The sequence below is a fragment of the Dermacentor silvarum genome, chromosome 1 (assembly GCF_013339745.2).
Source record: "Dermacentor silvarum isolate Dsil-2018 chromosome 1, BIME_Dsil_1.4, whole genome shotgun sequence".
NCBI classification, from domain to species: domain Eukaryota; kingdom Metazoa; phylum Arthropoda; class Arachnida; order Ixodida; family Ixodidae; genus Dermacentor; species Dermacentor silvarum.
This window is the reverse complement of record NC_051154.1, coordinates 42,746,241-42,768,855: the sequence shown is the minus strand read 5'-3', so window position 1 is coordinate 42,768,855 and position 22,615 is coordinate 42,746,241. Positions and strand designations below refer to the sequence as shown.

The following is a 22,615-nucleotide window of genomic DNA, read 5'->3' as shown; positions in this document are numbered from 1 at the left end:
TACGCAATCACCAGATGAGATCAACATGATGCTGCTCATAACCCATGATGTTGTGCTGAAATTGATGCTTGCTAATAATAAAATTTCAAGCTAAAATTGATAATTGGTCACATTAAAGGGATGATGTGTATAATGATAATTTGCTGCATGCTGAAGTAATTGAGGTGTGATATTATGCAACTCTGTGGAGTGCAACAGTTGAACACCTAGTTAGCAGTTTGTTTTCATATATCGTACTTCATTCATTCTGATAAGCACACCATGCTAATATTAGAGCCTATCATGTATTTTCTGTAACATTCAAGTGTGGTTGTGTGTTTCTTGTCTGAAATGTTTGAGTTGCCATGTAATAAATGTGAACCCATGGCAGCTGGACCACAAGCGGCACACTGAAATGGACACCACCTACCTCACGCTGCCAGCAACCCGCGCTGACTTCAATGCGATCATGCAAAATTCACCAACACCCAATGCACAGCCCAACAAGGCCCAGCTGGCTTCATTCCAGGCAGGAGGAATCAGTCTTGCCATTAAGGATTCATTTCAAATTTCAACACTGGTGTGCTCAACAAAGCTCACGCAGAATGGTGAGGGCCTGTCTGGTTATTATAGATGTCAATTTTGGCATGTTATAGGCATCTGAATATGTTTCAGACACAATTGAACTTTATTTACTAGGGGCTGAGTGTGTCTTCAAATACAATATGTTTAGTATAGTCAGTGTGCGTTAAAAGGATCATCTACTTGTACTTTACCCTTCCTGAGTATCTGAAGTGATTAGTTTCTCTATTAAAAGCAATAGGCAGGATTTTTTTTTTTTTTTGATAGAAGCAACACAGTTCATAACATGCGTTATTCCTTTGACATAGCGCTTAATTCCGTGTGACCTGGCTGAAATATGTAACATCATAGGGGATTTCTTTTTGCTAAGCACCATTGTTGATGACTGGCAGTGAGTGCTACAATTATACTGCAGGTCGAAGAAGCAAAACAGGTTCAAGAATTACAAAAATACGCTCAGCAGAGTAAAGGATGAGGCTAGTGGTGACATCGTGGTAACTGCACTAAGTTGGACTTGAAAAGATGAATGTGCATATATGAACATGACGAGAACAGACATGGGCACATTCGTTTGTGTGTGCCCCTTCATCAATGTATGAATTTTTCAAGTCCTACTTAGCACAGTTATTACAATGCAAAAATATAAAAGAAGACACTGGTGTGAAGCTATGAATGTCATAGCATTGAGGGAAGAAGAAGAAGAAGAAATAAACTTTATTATAACGTGAAAGGGTGAATGTGGTCGGGGCCCTTAGTCCAGGGCCTCAATGGCTGCCGCCACCGCTCTTGCTCGTCGAATCAGGGCCAGCCAGACCTGAGGCTCGGAGCGACGGAGGATCGCCTCCCACTGCGCATATGTTGGTTGGGGGGATTTTAGAATGGGGTTGTCAGTTTGTAGTTTTGGGCACTCCATCGTGATGTGGAAAGTCGTCGGTGGTGCACCGCAGCCTGGGCAGGTGGTGGGGTATAAGGTTGGGGAGAACTTGTTGAGAAGGAGGGAGACCTGTGATGTCACCTGCTGCGGCCTGTCTTGCTTCCTCAAAAATATGTTTGATGTTTTTGCTAACTATTACAATGTACTGGGATGCACTTCCGTGCTGTTGAGCTACGACACATGGAAACTGCTTTTGTAACTCCATGTAATGGGGCCAAGGCCCCATCAGGTGTTCATATCACCTTTAGCATGTGCCCCCTTTTACACCTGTCTAAGAAAAAGATAAGTAAAAAAATAACACTTAATACTGTGCAACTTTGCCCATTTTTAGTTGATGGAAACTCCTTTCACATAACTTTTTTCCCCTGGTTTAATGCCAGTAAACTGTCCCTAAAAGAATGGGAAGAACTAGAGTGCATAAATCAGTCCAACAGTGTGGAAATAGTGACAGCACTTCACTAGTGTTTATGGAGACAAAAGAAAGAAAAGTTGATGCAAGGATGCAGGAAGCAGCAAATGTAGTTATATGATTAAGTATGGAAGTCTATGATATTTATATTGATAGGGAAAAGCTTTATGTGTTGTGCCAAAATAACAGAAAGTTAATGCAAGGATACAGGAAGCAGCAAATGTAGTTATATGATTAATCATGAAAGTCTATTTATGATTTTTATATTGATAGGGAAAAAGTTTTATATGTTGTGACAAAAGAACAGAAAGTTAATACAAGCATAAACAAAGACATAAAGGCAGTTGTATGCATGAAGCACCAATGCTAATTGTTATCCACCTTCAAGTAACTACAGTTGTTTGAGCCCATTATGCTCTAAGGTATGCTTTAAAGGTGTTTACAGTATGGTTGTGTAGTTCAATTTTCTTGAAGGGCTTGACCTTGACAGGACAAAAGATTATACAAGTGTTGAGCTAGGTGTCCTTGCGTGTAAGCCTACAGTTATTAATGCGATTAGCATTCTTGGGCTACCTCACACAGTTCTTGCTTGGCGACCATCTGGGTATTTAACCGTTTTCCCCAAACTCTTCAATAAAGAAGAAAACTTCCCAATTTTAACCTCCCGTGCTCAGTGGAATCGAACACACGTCACAAGGGTTCCTCAAGCACAGCAGCCCGATGCTTTAGCGAGCTGTGCCACGAATGCACTCGATATGTGCTGCTCTTCAATGAACCTCTTTCACACCAACCTGGGCCATTAGGTATATGCGACTACCCAGTAGCCAGTGAGGGAACAATTCTCAGCATTCACACGCGCCGGCGCGCCACGCATATCGGAGGCTACATGCGAGCTTCATGGCACCTCCAGTAGTTGGCGCAGCGTGCCCATAGGGAAGTGCGAGAGACGAGCTCAGCTGCAGTGCACAGCTCGTACGCACCGTCACGCTGACGGTGAGGTCATGCAAAGGACTCCTCACGAACTTCGTAGCAGCACCACTAGATGGAAAGCTCGAGAGAGGAGTCCCACTGCAGTACACGCCTCCTAAATGATGCATTTTGGCCATCGCAATAAGTTGTTGCTGCATTGCTTGAACGCTAATTGCATTACCGTTGACAGTCATCGTGAGGTTGGTTCTGCTGGAACTTTTCTTATGTATGGAGAGCTTTGGCACTGTCATTTATATTTTCTGGTAACAGAACTTGTGACAGTGATGTGATTGCTGTGCCAATTTCGCCAAACTGCACCAAGGGGACAGACCTCCTACATCCTTCTACGTTTGGGCAAAAATTTTATGATTTGCACTGAGCCTGTGCCAAGACTTTGTCTTAGCAGTCGTTCAAGAAAAGGAAGACAGCAAGTGCTCGAAATCTGTCATTTATTTATTTGTTTATTTAACATACTTCCAAGGCCCGAGCGCATTGCAGGAAGGAGGGGTAAAATACCAAGATTGTGCCGGTAAAGAGAGGAAAAGAAAAAGCTTAAAAACAATTAGCAAGATTAACGAACAAAATAAACACAAAGCCATATGGATGGCAGCCTTGTGTTTGTGATGGTGGCAATTGAGGCGGGAAGGGCGGTTCCATTCAACGCTAGTCTTGGGGATGAAAGAATCGTTACAGGCATTAGTGTGGCAAGATGGCACAGAAACTTTGAAGCGAGATGATATATACATGGGAGGAGAGAAAAGAACATCTTTTAGAACTGGATTATAATGATAGATTTTGTGGAACAATGAAAGGCGAGAGCATTTACGACGCAATGAGAGGTCACTTAAGCCGAGTGTGGACTTCATGGATGAAACACTGGCATGATGAAAGTAATTTGATAAAATAAGATGCGCAGTGTGATTCTGGATGGATTCAAGGGCAGTGGAAGGCGTTACGGTATTAGAGTCCGAGATAACGCATGCATATTCTAATTTAGGGCGAAGTGTTTTATATATTCATACCTTTAGCGATGATGGTAATCGGGAAAAATTATGATGTAACCCAGCATGCGGTTAGCGTTGTTAAAACATAGTCAACATGCAAGTGCCAAGAAAGATTGCTACTGATGTGGATGCCAAGGTATTTGTAAGACGTTACAGGATCTAGTGCCATCAAGATTGAATGTGCAGTTAGTGCAGTTCCGCGAATTATTTGCATGCTTTTACGCTTCTTAGCATTTAGTTGCATGAGCCATTTTTTACACCATGGCGACACATTGTTAAAGTCTTCCTGAAGCTTCTGAGTATCTAAAGTATTAGTTATTTTCTTATAAATAATGCAATCATCAGAGAAAAGGCTTATCGATGAGAAAGAAATACAGTCAGGTAGTTAGTTTATGTAAATAGGGAAGAGCAAGGAACCCAGAACAGATCCTTGTGAGACGTCAGATGAAACCGGGGAGTGACTGGACAAACAGTCATTAACAGTTATGTATTAGGTGCGGTTAAAAAGGAAGTCTTTAATACAGTGAAATACATTGGCGCCAATATTAAGTTTGCTAAGTTTAAAGGGGCCCTGAACCTCTACTCGGGCTTGGTGAAGAGAAAGAGAGAAAGCACTTTATTTGCACCCGTCAGAGAGTATGGGTGATCGGGGTGAGACGCAGTGCCCCCTTTCACAGTCTACCTCCCCCCTAGACGTCGGCCGGAATAAGTTGGCTTCCGGCGGCAGCCTGGGCTTGACAGATGACTTGTTTTTGGGCTTGTTCTTCCTGGCTATGAAGGGAGGATTTCCATGACTCTTTGTTCCCGTGTAGACCGATTTAGCGCTGGGCAAGCCCAGAGCATGTGATTTAGGCTTGCTATTCCTTCACAGTTTTTGCATTTGGAAGAGTGCACCTCAGGATGCCATTTGTATAGGATATATGGGTTTGGGAAGGTACCTGTCTGCAGTTTTCGCCAGATTACTTCTTCCTTCTTTGTGAGAGATCTATGGGGGAAGGAAGGGTTCTCCTGCCCATTCTATAGTGTTGTAGAATTTCTCTGTATGTGGTTAAGTCTCGCTTTTTAGGACAGGGAGTAGTCTGCCTGCGCTGGGGCCCGGTGTGGGAGTCCTCGGGCGACCTCGTTGGCGATCTCGTTCCCTGTGAGGCCACTATCGGCGGGCACCCATATTATTCTGATTAGGTCATTGGGTACATTCTCCTTGCCTGCTTGCAGAATTTTGGCGGCCTCTTTGGACACCTTACCAGTGTCATAGGCTTTGATTGCAGTTTTAGAATCGGTGATGATTATTCCGGTTGATGGGTTTGTGATTGCCAGGGCAATCGCCGCCATCTCTGCCTCCTCTGGTGAAGAGTGTCTCACGCTACAGCTCAAGATTAGCTCGCTTTTGTCGCTTACTACTACTGCAGCGTAGTGCCCTTCTGGGTACTCTGCCGCATCGGTGTACACTACTCCTTGTTTTTAAAGGAGGGAGCTTTGGAGTCTTTGGACTCTGCTTCTCCTGCGTTCCTCGTTGTGTATGGGGTGCATGTTTCTTGGGATGGGGGGTATTCTTAACCTGTTGGCAATTTCTTTAGGGATGGCGGTTATCCCCTCTCGCGATTCTGGATTCTGGTAGCCCAGTTTCCTAAGAATGGATCTGCCCGTTTTGCTGCCAGTTAGTCTGACATATTGTGCCGCGAGTTTCACCTCACACATTTCCTCTAAGGTGTTTGACACTCCTAGGTTGAGGATCGTCTCAGTTGATGTGCACGCTGGTAAACCTAGGGCGGTTTTGACACCTTTTCTGATGAGGATGTCTACCTTGTCTCTCTCTGCTTTAGTTGTCTTTAAGTACGGGATAGCGTAGGTGATTCGGCTAATGATGAAAGAGTGGACAAGCCAAAGTAGGTTCGACTTCTTCATCCGCGCATTTTTGTTTGCTATCCTCTTGAGAAGCCTGCAAGTTTGGTTGGTCGTGGCTTATAGTCTGTTTACTGTTTCAGTGTTTCTCCCATGTTCTTGTTTATCCACATACCCAGTATCCTGATCTTGTCCACCCTTGGGACCGGGGTGTTGTTGACCAGGAGCTGGATATTGACCCGCTGCTTGCTCATGATTAGCATCTCCGATTTTTCCGGCCAGCATTTTAGCCCTATGGGTCTCAGATAGCTTTCCGTTTCCCAGATTCCCCTTTGTAGGGTGTCTTCTATTTGACCATCGCTCCCCCTTCTGTCGACTCAGAGTGAGGTCGTCAGCATAGAGAGTGTGGCAGAGGCCCTCTAGCTTTCTTAGTCTTTCTGGCAGCCCGATCATTGCAATGTTAAAAAGGGTAGGGGATAGCACCGATCCCTGCGGTGTTCCCTTGTTGCCCAGCTTAATGTGTTCTCTGATTGTGCCCCCGATTTCTATGTTCACCGTTCGGTCCGTGAGGAAGCTTTTAATATAGTTGTATAGCTTGCTTCCTACATTTAGGTGATTGAGGTGTGACAGGATCGCTTGATGTTTGACGTTGTCAAACGCTTTGCTGACGTCCAGTCCCACTATGACTTTCGAGTCGCTAGTCTTCCTTTCCAATACTTGTTCTTTGAGTTGTAGCATGACGTCGTTTGTGGATAGTTGTTGTCTGAATCCAACCATGCTGTCTGGGTAGAGTTCCTTACTTTCCAAGTATCTGTTGAGCCTGTTCTGTATGACGTGCTCCATGAGCTTGCCTACACAGGAGGTTAACGATATTGGCCTAAGGTTCTCTAGTTTGAGTTCTTTCCCTGGTTTGGGGATGAGGACTGGATTTGCTTTCTTCCATTCCCCGGGTATCTCCCCCTGCTCCCAACACTTTTGCATGAATGCCGTTAGTTGCTGGAAGGAGTTGTCATCGAGGTTTCTAAGCATCTTGTTGACACTTGTCCGCGGCTGGCCCCACCTGGGCCAGCCGCGGTTTTTCCTCTGAGCTTGTTTAAGGCAGCTTGGACCTCTCTTATGGTGATTGGTTGGTCGAGCCCCTTGTTGTTTTCGCCGCTATAGTTGGGGAATGTTTCGGTGTTTGTTTCCCCTATGTACCTCTCTTTTATCTTGGTGAAATAACAGTTCGTGGGTAGCACACACTGCTGTGAACATCTCAGCCAAGTTTTTCTGTCGTACGCGATGCGTGGAGCTCGCAAGCGGGGCGCGAAGTCACCTTTCTCTCAAACGCCCTCGTTCCAACAGAGCCATGATCCTCACTCTCTTCTGTGTGCTTTATTGCACAATAAAGTACATTCCAATACGCGGCTGCTATTGGTCGTTGCGGTCAGTTACACCGCGGCCGGCGCGGGGTGCCGCCACGAGTCCACTGGCTAAGCGCACTGCGGCTCGCTGAGGACAACCGCATTTGGCTTACGTTTAGCGCGTCGTAGGCACCAAAATCGGAAATTTGAACTGCGTGCCACGGTGGCATTTCGAAGGCGAAGCGTTGTGGCCCCGCCCCACTCCACCGTAGCCTTCGCAGTGCAAGGCATTGAAAAAGGAAGGGGGAGCACAACAGAGGCTGTGTTTGATTGCTAGTAACTGCTTCTGCTGAATGCATTGAAGTACTTTTTGGGGCAAAATATTTCTGAAATAGCCTATTTTCACCTCAAATATCTTTCTCCACTTCGATAAAAAGTGGTTCAGGGCCCCTTTAAAAAGAAGCAAGTCATGCGCCACAGCATTGAAAGCTTTAGCGAAGTCGAAAAAGATACAATCAACATCAAAGCCATTGTCAGTGTCTAAGAAAAGATTATTAGTGAAAGATAACAGCTGTGTTTTGCAAGAAAACATTTTCCTGATTCCATGCTGGCAGTTACAGAAAAAAAATAATTGTCTTCTAGGAATTAAATGAGAGTATATACTGTATAGACTCGTGTAAGGGCCGCACTTTTTTTCACAATTTTGACGAGGTGTGGCCCTTACACGGGAACGAACCTTTTGGTCAAAATGGTGTTGGCGCAGCCGGCGACTTGTGCACATCCCAAATCTTGTGCACACCCCGGCTCGCACCCTCTAGTAGCGGCACACGGAAGTACGCAGCGCATGAAAATTCGCCGATGCGTGCACACAGCATGGGGGCACCGAACGCGATTGCTTCTTCGTTGGAATTTTTTTTGCTCCAAATTTTTGGCTGCCAAGTTGGGGGTTGCGGCCCTTACATGGGTGCGCCCCTTACATGAGTCTATACAGTAACGTGTTCCAAAAGTTAACATGGTATGCTTGTGAGTGATATGGGTTAGTAGTTATTGGGAAAATGTGTGATACCTGGTCTATGGACAGGCACCACCTTCTCTACCTTCCAATAACTGGGGATTGTAGAACCCTCTAAAGATTGAACAAAAATATTAGAAAGGATAACAGAGGAATAAACTTCAGTCATTTTCAATATCTTGGTATTAATAGAGTCACAGCCGGATGATGATGAAATTTTAAGGTTACTAATGATGTTACCAATGCCGAAATAATCGATGCTAATGGGATCCATGAGAAGGAAGTTGCGGTCATATAATATCGGCATAGAAACAGGGGTCATTTTGCAGAAAAAGGAATCAAATGCATCATTCTTCACAGGACAACATTGGTTAGGAGGCACAATGGTGTTATCTCCTGTCAAGTGAAGAGATTATTCGAGCCGCTGATAATATTCCAAAACCTGTGTGGGTTTGTTTGTAGTAAGTTCGGCAATGTAGTGTTGAAAAATGAAGCTTAGGCGCACACTATAGCATTCTTGTACTCGCTGTCAATTTCAGAGTAGGCAACCCAGGTGATTCGAATCATTGGTTTGCTTCGCACGGTGAAAGAAACTTTTCTTTTCTTAGATGACCGTTATTAACGATGAAATTAACCATGGCGATTAGGGATTGCAAATTATCTTTCGCAATGGCATGAATTGCTCGACGAAGGAACGCATCTTTTTTTTTATAAAGATGCCTGTTATTCCCAACAGTATGCTCAGAAATATTGCTCATGTAATCAAGAAGAAATGATTCCATCTCGGCCATCATCAATTTAACATCTGCTCGGCTATAGTTGCGAATTTGTGTTTTTTGCTACGTGAAACGCGTGCATTGACTGTGAAGAGGATTAAAGAATGATTGCTTATGCTAGAGAGGTAATTAAGAGGGCTAACTTATTCAGGAATGGTGGGGAATACAAGCTCAAGGATATTGGAGGAAGGCGCAGTGGCTTGTGTTGGTTGTAGAACAAGTTGAGCAAAGTTGAAATCTTCAAAAAGGTTTAGCAATTGAACACACTTTGATGACTGCTTTTTAAGAGTAGTAGAATAGTCGCCCCACACTATGCAGGGATAGTTGAAATCACCCAAAAGAAACACAGGTAAGTTAGGGAAATGAATGACCACACTGCTGAAAGTATCGTGTAGTAAGGGAAATGAATGACCACACTGCTGAAAGCATCGTGAAATTCATTACAAAACAATGTTCTTTTAGTAGGAGGCCAATAACACGGGCAAAAAATAAATTCTTGTTGATAATCTGCTACCACACAAACACAAACGAGTTCCAATGAAGACTCGATATGAACAGGCGAAGAAATAAGCGAATCACTTATGGCAATATAATACTTACTCCAGAACGAACATCACGATCATACCTATAGTTGTTATATGCTCTTTCATAATATTTTGCTGTCTTTTATTTTAGCAGAAAGCCATGTTTCAGTTGGGATAATATCTGCAGAACAAGAATCAGCAGCGCATGATAAGTCATCTCGCTTGCTAAAGACACTTCTGATGTTTGTGAATAGGAGAGATATGTTATTGGTTTTATAGTGTGTTGTTAGCTAGGAAGGACTAGTGAGGGGTGTGTTTCCTGACATAATCTGTAGCAGAAACAGGCTAATATTTTTACACGACTGTAGTGCAATTTTGAGTGGCTACGAAGACATGTGCCTCAAGCTATGTCTCGCAAATGGCGATGCCAGCATTGGGACACATGCTGTGCCAGGAACTGCATCACTGTTTATTTCGCGGAGTGAGAGCACGCATGGAACATTTGCTCATGTACAAATGGCTTACGGCAAGCAAGCACTTGCACAAAGCTTTACGTACAGACATTCATGTGCACAAATCGTAATTAAAGAATGTCACAAATTTAGAGTTATAATGGGACAACCATTGTGTCTGTCGCACAAGCCCAAGGCCAATGGCGTATGTATACAGGGTGTTTCAGCGAACACTTTCAAAAATTCTTAAAGGTTGGCTGTGGCAGATAACACAATTCTAGTTCATAAGCTGGTCTACTCGAAGAGGCGGACATTACTTGCACAAGAAATTGAAATGCATAATTGAAAAATAATAAAAATTTACTAATTAAGTTTTTAATTTATTACCTGATGGCCCATATTGCAATTTACAAATTGTAGCCGTGGAGTTCGCAAGGCGGATCCACTTACAACGAATTCTCGGGATGACACCAGTTTCGAGATATTAATTCCCAAACTTTGTGGAGAAATGCATTGGCGTTCCAGTTAGTTTATTAACAAAACGTCGCTTTATGCATTGAAGCACAAAATTAACTGGAACGCCAATGCATTTCTCCGCAAAGTTCCGGAATTAATATCTCGAAACTGGTGTCATCCTGAGAATTCTTTCCAAGTGGATCCGCCTTGCGAACTCCACAGCTAAAATTTTTAAATTGCAATATGGGCCATTAGGTAATTAGTAAAAAACTTGATTTGTGATTTTTTGTTAATTATTCGATTATGCATTTCAACTTTTTGTGCAAGTAATGTCCGCCTCTTCGAGTAGACCAGCTCATCAACTAGAACTGGGCTATCTGCCACAGGCAACCTTAAATAAATTTTGAAAGTGTTCGCTGAAACACCGTGTATACTGATCGACATGGCGTTATTTCGTGACGCAGTTGGTTTCTATTTTGCACAAAACCCACGCGAAACTTGCAGTTTTGTTCCGCACGTGCAAATGATACACTCACGGCCATATTGGATGAATTCAAACAAAACTACACATGAACAAAGATGGCTAGGAAAGACATACTTGAAAAACGTACTTATATAAATTTTATTAGGAAAGTGTTTTTTTTTGCGTTACTAGGCCTGGGGCTACGGAATTGAATAAACTTAAGATCATTCACAGGAAACTCAGAAGTAATAAGTGAATTTCATCCTCTGGGTTATCCTATAGACAAGCGTATATATGCATGTGTGCATATACAGTTTATCGTTGGAGAACATTGGAATATGCTCTACCTAATATTTACGTGCGAATATGAGTAGCTGGTGGGTGACTGCTCCAAATGGGTGATTTGCTGCTCCCAAGTGATGTTTTAGTTGCTCCAAAACATGCTTCAATGTGGCTTAAACCAGTCACATCATTGTTTTGATGTTATTTATTGAGTTGGAAATGAGGAATCACATAGTAGAACATGTAGTAGACCACATATTCAAATATACATAGAAAAAGCATCAATGTGTATATAATCACTGTGTAATCATTGTGTGATCACTGAAGTAATTCAAATGCAATTTGTTGTAGTAAAAGGTATGTCGGAGAACCATCCGGCCAGTTAATATCATAATATAGCAATTATAAATCTTGTCACTGACTATACAATGACAAAATTAACGTTTTGGTGCCTGTATAGGTACTTCGAAATGTCAGAATCGCTGTGGACAAGGTGTCCAAATGTATTCTGAAACATCAATTTCGTTGTTTGGTCAGTGACAAGATTTATAATTGATATTTAATAAAATTTGTTGCATTTAAATGAAAAAGTTATGTTCTAGTAACTGTTAGAAGCAGTTTATTGATGCTCTCAAATTGTTTAACAAAAATTGGGAAGTAATAAAAGAAAAAGAGATTGGGAAGCATTATGTTTACAATCTCTCTAACCCTTTAAGACAGATATTGCCATTATGTAAACAGCAACTGACAGAGTGTTTCGAGGGGAGAAACTGATTATGTTAATTTATAGCTTACATAAAATACTTTGCTTGTGTGAGTTTTGCAAGTGTTATTCACATTTTGAGCCTAAATAAAACATATTCCTTCCAAACACTCACCGGAACGTAACATTTACATTTAAGTAAAGCGAGTGCTAATGTGTGGTGTTTTTACTTTTTCTCTTACAGTTGACCTTCTTGGCCTGTTAAAGTGGTGGACTCTTCCCGATAACTTGGAAAAGAACCTTCATGCACTGATGAAGGTTGATGGTGAAGAAGTTGTGAAGGTACTGTGCATCACAACTGCATTCAACATAATATGGAGCTCATTTTACTTGAATGCATGCATGGCATTTATCTGTTACAAAGTTGGTGCCATATTGTCTTATATGTGTTAGTTTGTTACCATAGGTGTTTGCACATAAACACATTTGGTTGTCAACAGGTGTGGTACCACATGATACATTTAAATTAATGAGCTGTGCTCACAAATATTTTACAAGTACTTATGTGATGTTATATGCAATGTAGCCTCCAGTACAAAGGTAAACGTTCGACAGATATCTGCCTGTTTGGGAACAATTGAATTACAGAGAAGGAAAGACTCTAACCAAATTTATTTTAAGAACCCGACGTCTTGGAGCCCGACCGGCTCCTTCTTCGGGGTTATTTAAACGTCAGGTTTTTGAAATAGATTTTGGTTGGAGTTTTCTCTCCTTCCAGTACAGCACCCTTCTTACAACCAAAAGGGGTCTTCATTATGAATAATACATAGAGACCAGCACGTAAATGCATGACCTTATTTACATTGCTCTATAGCTCACACACTGTACTCACTTGTGTGATACTTTATATTCCAGTTCCTGCAAGACATTTTGGATGCCTTGTTCGACATATTGATGAAGAACTCTGACTCTGAGCTATATGACAATCTTGTTTTTGAAGCCCTGGTAAGATTCTTATGTTGCTTTATGGCTTGTGTAACTGAAAGGCCACTTATTTTTACTGCCATGTATTGTGATACTATACGTACTACTATGATACAGTGCATATGTGAGTGTAAAGGCATTATGCCTTTCCATTTTGATGCTTTAAGCAAAAGTTATAGAATAATGAACATAAAAAGAAAACAAGCCATCGAAAAGGCAACATTTTATAGGCTTTTTGTTAATTCGTACTCCCGGTGATGATATACTGACCTTACGAGTCAACACGGTGCTTTGCATACATATTTCCTCACACGTATACAGCAAGCGCCTGTGTTTCTTGATGCATTTACTTGTAGGTCGGTACCACACGTTAGTCAAATGCAAAAGAGTGAGGTCACTAATGCCTGCGGCTCATTTGTTGGGCGAGTTAGATCATTTTCTTGTAGATGGAGCAGAATGTGGTGTAGCAATTTGGCCTATATGTTCAATGCTGTTTGCCTTTCTTATGTACGCATCATCTTCTGCTCCAAGATGGCACTTACAAGAACAAAAAAATTTGCGAAAACTATCGTTGATGATTGCCAATGTGAGTGAATAGTCAAAAGTTTCTAGAAAGCTATTCATTTTGTGAAAGGAATGATGCGCTTGATCCCTGCTGTGGTGGCGTAGTGGCTATAGCATTGTGCCGCAAAGCCCGAGGGTGCGGGATCGAATCCTGGCTGCAGCAGCCACATTTCGATGGGGGCGAAATGCAAAAGCGCCTGTGTACTGTGCATTTGGTGCGCGTTAAAGAACCTCAGGTGGTCATAATTCATCCAGAGTCCTCAACTACAGCGTGCCTCATAATCACATCCTGATTATGGCACCTAAAATCTCAAAATTATATTTTTAAATGAATTAATGCGCGTGATGGCATATATTTGTGACAGTGAGGATATTTAGGTAGCGCTCTTTGTTTCATTAGATAATTCGATAGAGAAAATAGCCGTTAGCCATCACATCTGCAACAATAGTCTAGGTGGCTTTACACAAAGCTGATTCGTCATATGTGTGTTGTCTCTAGTGGCATGAAGCGCCGGCGTGGAAGGTGACTGCCATCCCCCTCTCCCAGCAGAGTTCTCTCTTGCATTACCCACAGGGGGAGAGGCTAGCAGTAGGAGAGGAGGGCTGTTCTGCCCGACTTCTTCGTCGAAGCATCTAGAGATTCAGACGCCCTAAAGTTCACGCGCAACAGCATGTGCATCTCAAAGAGGTAGTTCGCACTCTCATGGAACGCGCCCTGCAACTCGGTCACTCGGTTGTGTGAGAGCACACGCCCTTTGCATCGCCACTGTTATATTGGCTGTAAGTCCGGACACTGACCGCCACCCGACTGCCAGCCACGGAAACGGACGAAAGAGGCAAAGAAAGCGATTCGCTTTAAAAAAATGAGCCCAACAAGTGGAAAGCAGTTCATAAGGCAAGGCTGAGATGTGCCAAGTTGCAAAGTTAGTAGAACTTGTAAATGAAGCAGTGGGCATCAGGAAAACTGTATGGCACTGCCCAGATGTCTTTTGAGTTTCTTACAGTAGTGCGGACAGTAATCCAACAACACAAAACAGTTTTTGCATCATTACTGCTGTTCACCTTCTATGCATATGTGGTACAGAACTTTAAAATGTTCTGCTGTAGTTTGTAACATGCAGAAGGCATGCAATACTAGCACAACACCGAGCCAACAACCATTGAACAGCCTTGAACAGCTACATCATATTCATGCTTGATGCCATAGCTTGGTGTTAATGCTCTCTTTCCCAAGTGTGTTCTTCTATACTGGATCAAATAAATAAGTATCCTGGATTTGACGTAGGCTGTAGTATTGCAATAAGTGTATCAGTGTGGTTTCTCTCACAGGTGTTGTGGCGTCATCACTATGTGAAATTATGTGATAAAAAGGAAAGACGCTCAGTGTATGTTTGCAGGGCCCCGTCAATGACCTAACCATTCATTCTTTCTAAGGCTTGCCTGATTTTGTGAAGCATAAAATTCTTTTTCTTTCAGGTTTTCATCATCGGCCTCATTTCTGATCGGAAGTACCAGCACTTCAAGCCAGTGCTAGATTTGTACATTGAAGAAACATTCAGTGCTACACTAGCTTACAAGTAAGCAATGTGTGTTTTGATTTAGTTTTTTGTGATTTCTATGTGATTTGTATGGTGGAGTCAAATCTTGCAGTGTTCTCGCAAATCTCATAGCTCTGTGTACACTGTGTGGAATTATAGAGATTGTAATTTTACGTACTGCAATGTCCACCGATGCACACATATATTCATATGTGGTGCATTCACTGTAACTGAATCATGGTCTCTGTGGCTCTTCTGACCTTGACATGATTTTATAGCACAATAATACCGGAAAGGAAAGATTAGCAGCAAGAAAGACGGTGCTACACTGCTCTGTCTGTCGCTGCTAATCTTTCCTTTCTGGTATTTTCGGGTTACAAAAATCATGTAATTCAGCAAGCACTACCTTGTTTAGAATTGCTGTAATTTATATTCTTTAGATCACTCAGCTTTTGTTTAAAATGTATCCATTTTATATGTAGTGTACGTAGTGGGGTTTATTTTCCAGACACCCGCCATGGTTGCTCAGTGACTATGGCGTTGGGCTGCTGAGCACGAAGTCGCGGGATCGAATCCCCGGCCACGGCGGCCGCATTTCGATGGGGGCGAAATGCGAAAACACCCATGTACTTAGATTTAGGTGCATGTTAAAGAACCCCAGGTATTCCAAATTTCTGGAGTCCCCCACTACGGCGTGCCTCATAATCAGATCGTGGTTTTGGCATGTAAAACCCCATAATTTAATTTTTTCTTATTTTTCAGGAACGTTGTCCTTGTTTTCGGTGTTCATTTACTTTAAAAAAATCTATGTATTGTGTTCTGTCGCGTTATCAGGATGTCAAATGGCAGTTGTTATTGGTGAAAAAAAAAATCCGCAGGCTTGTGTGACCTTGCAAAATCGCAACCCAGTATCCATTAAAGCTGTTAGTGTGAATAATAGCTTGACTAAAAGTGTCGAAAAAGCAGCAATTTGGTTAAAATTTCTTGTATGTTTAGGCATTGCACACATTTTATAGCCATCATTATTTTACTTGATCTTTTACATACTCTTTGGAATGCACAGATGTCAACAGTTAGTTGCGCTCTTGCATTTTGATGTGTTATGGTTGTGTTGACAACATCACACCCCAACTATAAAGTGAAAATATTTGAAGGCCCATAAGTGCCAGAAATTGGTGCTTTTCTGGTTTTTACCAAGTTGTTAAATTTTTACCAGTGGAAGTTTTATGCAAATTTTTTTATTGAAACCAGAAAGCTGGATGCCATATTGTAAGCAGGGCCTATAAGTATGCTGGAATTCATTCCTTGCTACATTTCATGTTTTGCTTGCTGCGTTGCCTGCCTTCATGCAAGCTTGGTTTTGTTTATACATTATTATGCATTTGCCTTTCAGCAAACTCATTGTTGTCCTGAAGTACTACATTGACAACATCAACACCAACACACAAGAAACTGAAGGCAGTCTGTTGTTTCGTGCTATGAAGAGCATAGAGTACATCTTCAAGTTCATCGTTCATTCCAGGAAACTGTTTGCTCAGTAAGTAACTACTGCTTTCCACTGAACATGTTCTGGTTTGGTCTCTTCACAGTACAGTGCTGTCCACTTATAACGATATCAAGAAGAACGAAAAATCCGATCGTTATAACCGATCATCGCTATATCTGGACTGCCAAAAAAAAGAAAAGAAAGAAAAAAAACCCTTGCCGAATATACCTTTGTTGTCCCGAAACCAAATTTATCATTTGTGATAAAAAATTAACATTGTAGAAAGTAGGCTGTGCTAAATAAAACGTTCATTTATACCTCTAAATAGCATTTCAATCGTTAGGCGCGCTGAAATAGTCAAATCTGCACTTGCTTTCACGGAAGTTTCAGGCTCACAATCGCGGTATGATTGATTACATCAATTAATGAGTGACTCGATCGACGATATTGCACTTTGGTTGAAAATCACGGTCGGTGTCAAAGACGGGCCGTTGTCAATCTCGTCGTCGCTGCCACTGCTGGGGTCTCCTTCGTCGCACAATGCCACCGTCTGTCGCAACAACGATCGCCCCGTCGGAGATCTTTTCGCTGAACGAGGCAGCACTATCTCCACTCGGAAACTTCTCCATTGAAGCACCACCTCTATTATCGTCAGTAGTGACGTGCTCTCAGAGTTCGCTAATGTGAGCGGCTTCCACAGTTTTGGTTTCACCCATGGGGGGTATCGTCATGGCACACAAAGCCCGCCTTTTCTGTTGATCGGCATGGCCACTGCTTCTAGCCTTCATGATCGTGGCGAGCCCGGTTTTTATAATCGTCGATATTGACAACTGCACGAGCTCATAGCTCTTCGAGTCTTGCAAAATTTGCAGCTTTGTCTCAAGCGACACAGCCCGACACAGCTTTGCGCTTTGTAGGCGCATTTCCACGCTCGCTGAGAGAGCGGAAGTGTAAGCCGCAGGCACCGCTCGCTTATCGCTTTCCTTCCCTCCCCCCCCCCCTCCCGCTCCTCTTCTGACGCTCGCACGACCGCTGGCGATGAAGACGCGAAGCGGCTGGTGCGATCTTGGGCACGCTGCGCCAACTTGCGATGCTCTCTGTGGGTTTTCCAATCGGCGCGCGGGCGGGATGCATGGTTATGGTGGCAGATACAAACTCGCGTAGGGAAACTTTTCGCACCGTCTTGGTTAAAGCGATAGGGACACAAAAGTTGGCGGGTGGTTTTTTGCGTCGGAACAAAAGTTGAACTGTTAAAAATGACGAATACAACAAGCTGCTTTAAAAAAAGAACGAGAAACATATATATATATTTTAGATGTTCTGTTGCACCTTGCCTCCAAGGGGCCGCCGGCAGAAGCTGAAATTTGACGTCATAACGCCCAACCGCGCGCACGGCCAAGGTCGGCCACAGCCGTTGCTGGGGGTGTCGGTCCCTTGCAGCGTTTGTTTAACCCCTTTCGGCGATCTTCGCACGTGGTCCGTCTAAAACATTATCCCCGTCGGCGCTCCATGCAGGTGGTGCGTCTTGCATGCACCTTCCTGTGGTCGTCGCTTGGTATTGACGCGTTTGTCGTTGCGGAAGGAAATGTCCAGACATTGCTGTTATAACAGCATCGTTGGTCGTGACACGCCGTCGCACACGTTTCCCAGAGACGAGAAGGTGCATAAACTTTTGATACCTGCCTGTCAGCCATCACGCCCAGCCTGGAGATCTCTAATGGCGTTTTTCACTGGTCGATCCGGAGCGGCCGCCGAAATCCTGGAGCGAGCGCTCGCAATTCACCAACCCTAATCTGCCAGCGGAGAGCGAAAATGCTCCGCGCTGGATCGTACCGGAAGTCTGCGCACACACATCACAAAAATCAACTTCCGCTCTGCATGTTTCTATGGCCACCAAGATCGCCGTCCCCCACCGAGCGGAAGTGACGTATTCTTTCGTCCTATTTCCGCCCGAATCCGCGCCTCGGCAGCGGAGCAAGTGAGAGCGATCCGGCGCGGAGAGAGTTGATCCGAAACGACCAGTGAAAAGCGCGAACCCGCTCCAGATCGACCAGTGAAATTCGGATTCGGAGCCGTGGAGCAAGAAATCTTGCTCCAGATCGACCAGTGAAAAACGCCATAAAAAATTACTTCATTTGCACGAACCACTTCATCGACGATGATTATGTGACCAGCCCGGCTGTGCTGAAAAGCCTCGACATGCCTCTCAAAAGGCAACGCCTAAAGCCTGACGCTGTGCCATCAGTCTTCTCACGAAAACGCAAGGCAAAAATGATCAGCGGCGCGTTCATAGAGTAACATACAAGGATAAGAGAGGACACTTCCATAGGCCCCTGCGGCCGATTTTGGTTCGCAGCGCACCTAGCGGGTGTGTGGAATCTACGCAGACTCAGAGATTGGGACCGCAGAAAAACTGATCTCGAAGGCTATCTTCTGGTGATTAGAAAATGTACACAGCCTCCAAGATTGCTCCCGTGCGAGTGCTCGTCCCGGAGGCTATATTATGGCTATATTTTGATTTTTTTAACGCGTTGCTTGCATGCATCGAGTAGCTTCGTGTAAGCTGTACCGCCAGAGCAGCAAGCACACGATGCCACTGTGTGTTTATGCAGGCACTTTAAATAAACATGACAAGTGTTGGAAGAGACGAAACTTTATTTTTCAGTGATTCTCAGTAAGCACATGTACACTTTTTTTTTTCCGCAACGTTAGATGAATGCAAGCACAAAAAGATGGGTACACTGCACAATGAGAGACATGCCAATACAGCTGCTACATGTTGAGAATAAATTTCAGAAAAGGAATAAACAGGCAATATTATGAAAAACCCCACAGAACAGTAAAACTGCAGAAGATGGCATTAGCATTAAAGAGGAAAACAATGCTCGTCCTTTGAAGCCTAACCTTTCTTATTAAGTGGTAGTTTCGGGCTGCATAGCAAACAAGGAATGAAGGCTGCTCACTGCAGTTGTCAGCCAACCACGCTCTCTCCCTGTCGTGCCGTTGTTACTTCACCTCGCAACACAGCAGTAATTCCCGTAGTACTTGACCATGGTCGGCATGACCTGAAAAAAAAAAAAAGTATTGGTTATGTCTTCTCTCTCGCCTTCGAACCAATTTTCACCTACGCACTTCAGATCGCCCTTTCGCGAAAAGCGTCACGTGCAATTGTCGCAGCTAAAAAAAAAAAAAGCAACCTTCGGTGCCATGCATGCGCTACTGAGGCAGGAGTGTTTATTCAGAATACGTCGTAGCCACAGCTTACAAACATTCTTCTCAATTCGCAAGTTCTCTCTAATTGCGCTCGTAACAAAGGCTTCAAGCAATCTGCGCACACCACGAATAACGATCCTAAGCATAACTGCATTCTTTCACAGAAGTGCAACACACGTGCATTAAATTCAGACTACGTATACCGGCGTGTGCCGACTCACTTTCTCGCGCCCAGAAACGATTTTCTCACAAACGTGCTGCGCAGCATTCCAAATTGCTGTTTCTTCCATAATGTGAAGCAATCCACGAACATCATGCGCGAAGTGAAGGACACAAAAAGCTTTCTGCGCCGAACAGCACAATGCGACAAATGTTAACTTACGGCTGAAGTGACAAATACATAAGCAATTTGCAAAGTAATGAAGAGGAAAAAGGACGTAATGAAGGCCTTCTTACCAAGCAGCAGCCAAGCAGACAGACACGTTCTGGCAGGCGAACCCAGCAAAGACCACGCAGACGTTATCACATCTTTTGTAGCATCGCCTTGCCTGATCACACCATGGCCGATATTTTGTAGCGATGCGTTATTCTTTATACTAGTCTTTTCATCCACCGCTCACGGCCGGCTGATCCTGTTGATAACGTCTACGTCTACAGCCACATAGACAAGTAGACGTATAGTGCACTATAGAAAAGTTACTACAATAGATAAGTAGTACGCGCGTTCCCTTGGAGACAGGGAGTGTTGTATTGCCCTCTAGCGGGCGGCATGAACCTGCGTAGCTCGGCCGCTTTTAGGCTCGAGTGGCCACTCTTGTAATCCGTATGTTGCTCTATGGCGCGTTTGAAAAGAGGAGGCGAAAAGATGTTGGTACTGTTTTCGTTCACTTGCAGCCTTGAGCAGTGTGAGGGTGAGGCTGGGGCGAGATGCCTGAGGCTGGGCACGAAGGCAGTAAGGTCTTTAAAAATGTTGGCAAAGCATAGTAAAACAATGCAAAGCTAGCGAGCGTGAGTGTGACTCCCGAGATCAGTTGTACATGGCAGCGGGACAAACACACACACAGCTCTGCTTCTCCACAGGCTAAAATCAGGAAAAACTAGGGAGAACGCCAGACAGGTACTGCCATCTTTCGGGCGGGTGGCGAAGTGGACGTGAGAGTCTCGGAGGTACTGATACCTCACAGCAGTTGCTCACGCCGACGGCATAAACTATTATTCAGTCATCCACGCAGTGCTGAAGTACCCCGCAGCTGCCTCACCTGCTCTGCGCTCTTGAAAAAGCAAGATTACAGAGAAAATGACAAATAATTCTTGCACAAGTGTCTAGTGCAGAGCGAAATCTTAGCTCTACGGTTCGCGAAAACCTGACTGGCACCTGACGGCAGCCTGCTCTTCTTCGTCGCTTGACGCGGAAGGCTCGTAACCGTATGTGGTAATATTTCTTGCCAAATTGGAATGGTTCTCGTCTTCAGACGTGTACTCATCGCTGGTAGAGACACCAGAACTTGAATCCATGCTCGCGATGGCGGCGTCGGCACGCTTTGAATCACCGCGGCCGGCCGGCGGGCTATCCGACGAGGGTGTTGTGACGTCACACCTTCCAACTCCCGTGGGTCGGGTGGCGAGGTGCGCGCTCACAAAAACACCAAAAATAAAGCCATCGGCTCAAAAATGAGCTAAATGACTACTTCTTTTCGGTGTAATCACACACTGAGGATTCATTTTCAGCATTTTCGTAAAATTTTAAGACTTTGTGTCCGTATCTCTTTAAGGGCAACTCAGGAATGCAACTTTCATGATTATTCTGCATGAAAAACGCCTCCCAGAAGCAAAATTTCGATCGTTAAATCTGATATGCGGTGAATAATAGATCATTATGGTTTTTTTTTTCTCATAGCCCTATTGCATAAGTCGATACTCTTAAGTTGACTCATCGTTATAACCAATATATCGTTATATGTGGTATCATTATAAGCAGACTGCACTGTATGTGGTTGGCCTCATAGTTAGAAAATGAAATGTGTATCTTCTGTTTACGAATCTGTGTTGTCTAGGTTGCGCATGGTGGCCAACTTTCAGGTTTTGCTATCCTGTATGTTGTTGATGAAGGTGAAGCAGTTGAGACTTTAGTTTCAGCAAATGAGAGCCCTGCTTGCCAGTATTATCTTGAAAAATCTGTTTTGAGCTAGATAGACACACAAGGTGCAACTGGACTTTCAAATTCTATTTATTATCTTAAAATGCTACCTACAGTGCAATAGATGTTGGAACTGCAGTAGGTAGTAATTATATAACCTGTAATGTTGATGAGCAGCACATGGATTGTTCCTTCTGCCAACTGCATCTGAGTTGGAGTCGAACTCACTTATTAACTTACTATCCTTTGTGAACACATAGTAAAGCACAAATCATTGGGATGAGGTTAAAGTGGTTGTCTAGCCAGGCCTAGCTATCTGTACTGCTTGTGATGTTTGGAATAGGTAGTTTAGTTCCTTCTCATAGTATTTTTTATCTTTTATATAGTGCTGTTAGTTGCCATAAGCAATGCGCAGACACCATTGAAATAATAATCGCAGTGACAAAGCGAAATCCTTAAAAAAAAAAAAAAATGCGCTTCCGCACCCGCCTGTGTACTGCACACACTGTACTGCATGCCTTTGCCACATCGCCAACCTCGTGCGCCTCTCTCCCATCTTCTTTCCACCCCTCCGACATCGCTGGTGTTGACTTGTGTTTCGAAGGGGTGGAAGGGAGACTGGACAGAGGCATGGTGGGCTGACAATGCGGTGAAGGCATGCTGTTGTGTGGCATGCACAGCACACAGGCAGGTACGGCGGCAACCTTTTTTTTTTTTCAAAGATATTATAAGGCGCAACACCCAGTAGCCAGATTTAATTGTTATAACCTATAATGCAGCATAGGAACATTGTAGTGAGCAGTTTATTTTGCCATAGAACACATAGAAAAGTTCACAGGGCTGCTGATCCAAGTATTGTTAAAACTGGTAATGCTATAAGTAGGTTCGACTGTACTTATTTCTGCATAATTAAAATGTTTGGGTGTTTTTCCCCTGTGTATTTTTCATGCAACCCGGTTGAAT

The 22,615-nt window shown here is 43.6% G+C and overlaps 1 protein-coding gene across 3 annotated transcripts in view; it reads left to right on the top strand.

The window, feature by feature from the left end:
• Nucleotides 1–22,615, top strand: part of LOC119461662 (dedicator of cytokinesis protein 1-like) — an 87,695-nt gene that overhangs the window by 13,515 nt on the left and 51,565 nt on the right. For all 3 annotated transcript variants that reach the window (XM_037723048.2, XM_037723042.2, XM_037723036.2), the window contains exons 18-22: nt 371–587; nt 11,975–12,072; nt 12,646–12,735; nt 14,755–14,855; nt 16,210–16,353. In XM_037723048.2, coding sequence (XP_037578976.1) covers nt 371–587; nt 11,975–12,072; nt 12,646–12,735; nt 14,755–14,855; nt 16,210–16,353 — 650 coding nt within the window. The remainder of the gene's footprint in view (nt 1–370; nt 588–11,974; nt 12,073–12,645; nt 12,736–14,754; nt 14,856–16,209; nt 16,354–22,615) is intronic.